Below are 3,998 nucleotides of genomic sequence, written 5' to 3' on the forward strand. Positions count from 1 at the left end.
GAAAACATTTCTTTGATTTGAACATCATTTCTTTGATTTAATTTATTTTTCAAAATCTAATTTATCTAATTTCAAGAAATTATGTTCAAATCAAAGAAATAATGTTCAAATCAAAGAAATTTTTCTTTAACCGTATAGCAAAGAAACATTTCTGTAAATCGAAGAAACCTTCCTCTGAATGTATGTCCATTTTGCCGATGTTCTATAAGTTCTCCGCACGGCGCACGTTCCTGAACATTTGAAATTTTTCACGACAAACTTTTATATTAATTTATTTTCACAAGTTTATGCGTATTTTCGAGTAATTGCAATAACGCAATGTATACAGAAAGTGCATTTCTTAACAATTCCGTGAAATCGATGAAAGAATCCCGAGTGAGATAAATGATTAGTACATGCACTTCGATCAGTCATTTATAAAGCTTACTATTGCTTATTATATTGCGAGTGTATTGCACGATGTCTGCGTACATGCAGAAATATGAAATTGCGCTTGTCATGAAACGCGAATCCGCCTTCCTATATGTATAACATAATCGCATAAGGCTCGTCGCGCTCCAATTGATGACCTTTATTGCAACCTTTATGACATCCTTAAGATATTTTTCGACGATCGCCGTAAGAGGACAAAGGTTCGTCTTTCCCTGGTATAACCCTGTGGGACGTACGGACAGGACACTACCCGGAGTATTCCAGGCATTCCCAAGATCGAACTTCTTTCGACAACTGTGCAAAGTACAAAGGGGATGCAATACTCAGGCACCGGATACCGTCCGGAATTTTATGACTGATCTAATCAATGAAGGGTCTAGTCTCTATATGTGCGCCGGATATCCCGCATGCTCTACGGCTTTCCACTTCCACGTCCAAAGTATTATTGAATTTCCAGACGAGAGGAACTAGACTTCCGTCCTGAGTCGAGGTCGCGAGGGAACCTTTGTCAGCTTACACCGAATATCTTCTTTCGTTCGTGGAAGTGAATGTCAATTGCAGATACTAACGGTCGATCGTATGCTCCAGCTCGATGAACGCATTCAGATACGTAATAATTAATCTAGAAATGTATTAATTTTATAATAAAAATCATGAATTTCTTATGGAATATTTTTATTTTTTACGTAAATTTTCTCACTTTAAAAATCAAATCGAAAAAATATAACGTACGTACTGATAAAAGTTCAATATATTTCTTTTTTATTTTAATTATTATTTAGCCATTATCTTAGTTTATACAGAAAAATGCATATTTTTCGAACAAATTCTATAAAATACAATTTTTTTAAAGATACAATCGATCACTTGCCAAAATAATCCATCTATCAAAATGATTTATTTGTCAAATAGTTTCCAGAAAATGTACACAGTATATCTTTAGGATTATTTATATAGCTTGTCATATCTTTTTTCTATCTCTAATGTGTTATCTAAATATGAAGTTCAATTCGAAGATGGAAGATGTAAATTTTATTATCATTATTTTCATATTATAGAGAAAGTTTATAGTATATGGTGAAATGTAAGAATATCTTAAACATACTTATGCAGTTTCTTCATTTGCGAACCGCTGTCGCGAATAGTTTGCAAAGTACTTGAGAATGCTTTCCCACTTTTTTTTCCGCGATGTAAAGAACTGCGTGCACAGCCAGAGGTTTATTTTCTTACCGAGTGAGCAACAATGTACTTTCAGTTGCCATAAATTGCGAAAGATGTTAATAACAGTTTCGCGAAGAATATAATAAGAAGAGAATATAATAAGAAAAAAATATTGTTCAAGAACATACGCGAAGGCTCCCTTGTCTGAACAATGAAGACATGCTCTACTAATGGCACACTATTGCAATATGTAGATTATAATATATATATATATACATGTATATATTGCGTATTATGTATATTACGGCGATATCAGATACCGTGTCGACTGAGGTTGACACGAAACTCGGGAATGGTGCAGGGACATGAATTCCATCGTTAATGCTTAATTACGGGTAGTGCTTAATAATCGTATTAGCCTTCGACGTATACTAGAATTTACGTGTCGATCATTCCTCAATACAAACCCCGATGAAAAGATCTGATCATGTTACTAGATACTTCCAATATTAGATGAAAGATACTCATTGCGAAGCAGGCGTCGACCATATCTTGTTTAACTTTAAAGTTAATTAATCAAGTAATTAATCCTCGAATATTATCTATACACATGTGTATATATGTGTGTGTGTGCGTGGATGCGTGTATCATATACACACATATGCTGTTGATCATTAAAATTATAATATTGGAAAAAACGTCTCATATTGAATTGAAATGTAGGAGTAAGTCATAGTAGAATAATGAAAATAAGCTTCTAATAAAAATATTAAGCTGCGTTTCTAAATACTCTCTATACTCCATGTATTATAAAATATTACTTTGGTATCTCATATCTTCGTTAATGTTACAATTTTAATAGCTAGTAGTGTGAATATATATGTGTATATATATAAATATATCACGGTCAAAATGTCGGTCAGTGTGCTAATGTACACACTTGTACTAATATATGGTTAATGTGTACTAAACATGCCTAGTACACACGTGTACTAATCACTGTATGCATTTATGAAAATGTATACCTACTGCGACAGACGACTCGCAATATTACGCTTTCATTAATGTGTTGTAGCAAATGTATGCATTGTCTATTAAATGAAAATACACGGAGAGAATTTTTTTTCACCCTGAAAATATGGTGGTTGTGCAATACAATATTTTAAAGATTTTTACATGCATTCTAGTAAAATTAATGTTATTTTATAATCTTATGATATTTTTATATCTTATGATAGTTTTATTAATAAATGAGAGAAAATTAGGTACGTAAAATTCTTCAAAATAATGTTGATCCAAGACTACCCATATTTTCAAGGTAAACTCTAAGAAAAATTCTCTCCGTGTACATTTACTAGAAATAATAGACATTTTTATATTTGATTAATATTTTTGCAAAAATTTTATGTAAATGCATACGTTGGTTAGTTAAGTGTATAATTTATGCTAAATTTTAGGTTTTTACTGTGACTGTATATTAGATTCTTTTAAAATAAACTAAGGACACAACTGTGTCAAGTATACCGTTTCTTGACATTTAATTCATCTTAAGTAATTTTCAATATCAAGTAACTCTTTTTATTATTGACAGCCCAGTATAAAATTCGTCATTTTTATCTTTCACGATCGTAATTTCACGATCGGAAACAATAGCAAGGACCGTTATAAAGATCACGTGACCTTTTCATCTACCGTGCTCCGCAAATTATAAAAAAATTCAGTAATTGAAAAGCGCGCGGCATACATCATGAAATAGATATTGTGTTTTCACTATCGAATAATATTTATCGTCGCGTTGACGCTTCCTCGCAAGATAAACTCGCGCGATGCAAAGCTTATATTCTCATCGCACGAACCAACATTTACATTTCTAGTCGTGCCGGTATGCCAGCACGGTCAGACGAAGGTATTCGGGGTGGCGCGACAGGAGACCGCGAGGATCCCCTGTGAGCTGGAGGCGAACCCGCCGGAAGTATCGTTCACCTGGAAATTCAATAATACAATGGAGGCGGTGGACATACCTCAGGCGCACGTCACGAGCGACCGTACACGCTCGACAGCCTCCTACACACCGATGACCGAGCTGGACTATGGCACTCTCCTTTGCTGGGGCAGCAATGACCAGGGCACTCAGCTTGAGCCGTGCGTCTACCATATCGTGCCAGCTGGTAAGTGCTCGACCTCACTGCGGAGCTTCTGAAAAATTGCTTCGGATCTAACTCACATACGTCTCTCGTACCATCCTTTGCAAGGCGCGCGTCCCTCTCTCCGCTCTATAATTGATTTGCTCAAAAATATTTACGCAGCGATCTCTTTTAGACCGCGTTTATCGCGTATATTCTTATAAACGGATTATGTATCCTCGTGGTAATATCAAAAATAGAAATTATTAAAATACAAATGCC

General features: G+C 34.8%; 1 protein-coding gene across 1 annotated transcript in view; it reads left to right on the plus strand.

The window, feature by feature from the left end:
• The window catches only part of LOC108753171 (nephrin-like), a 310,959-nt gene that overhangs the window by 287,866 nt on the left and 19,095 nt on the right, over positions 1 to 3,998 (plus strand). Inside the window, exon 11 of the mRNA XM_018494530.1 lies at positions 3,468 to 3,761. Coding sequence (XP_018350032.1) covers positions 3,468 to 3,761 — 294 coding nt within the window. The remainder of the gene's footprint in view (positions 1 to 3,467; positions 3,762 to 3,998) is intronic.

Source organism: Trachymyrmex septentrionalis, unplaced genomic scaffold (assembly GCF_001594115.1).
Source record: "Trachymyrmex septentrionalis isolate Tsep2-gDNA-1 unplaced genomic scaffold, Tsep1.0 scaffold66, whole genome shotgun sequence".
NCBI lineage: Eukaryota > Metazoa > Arthropoda > Insecta > Hymenoptera > Formicidae > Trachymyrmex > Trachymyrmex septentrionalis.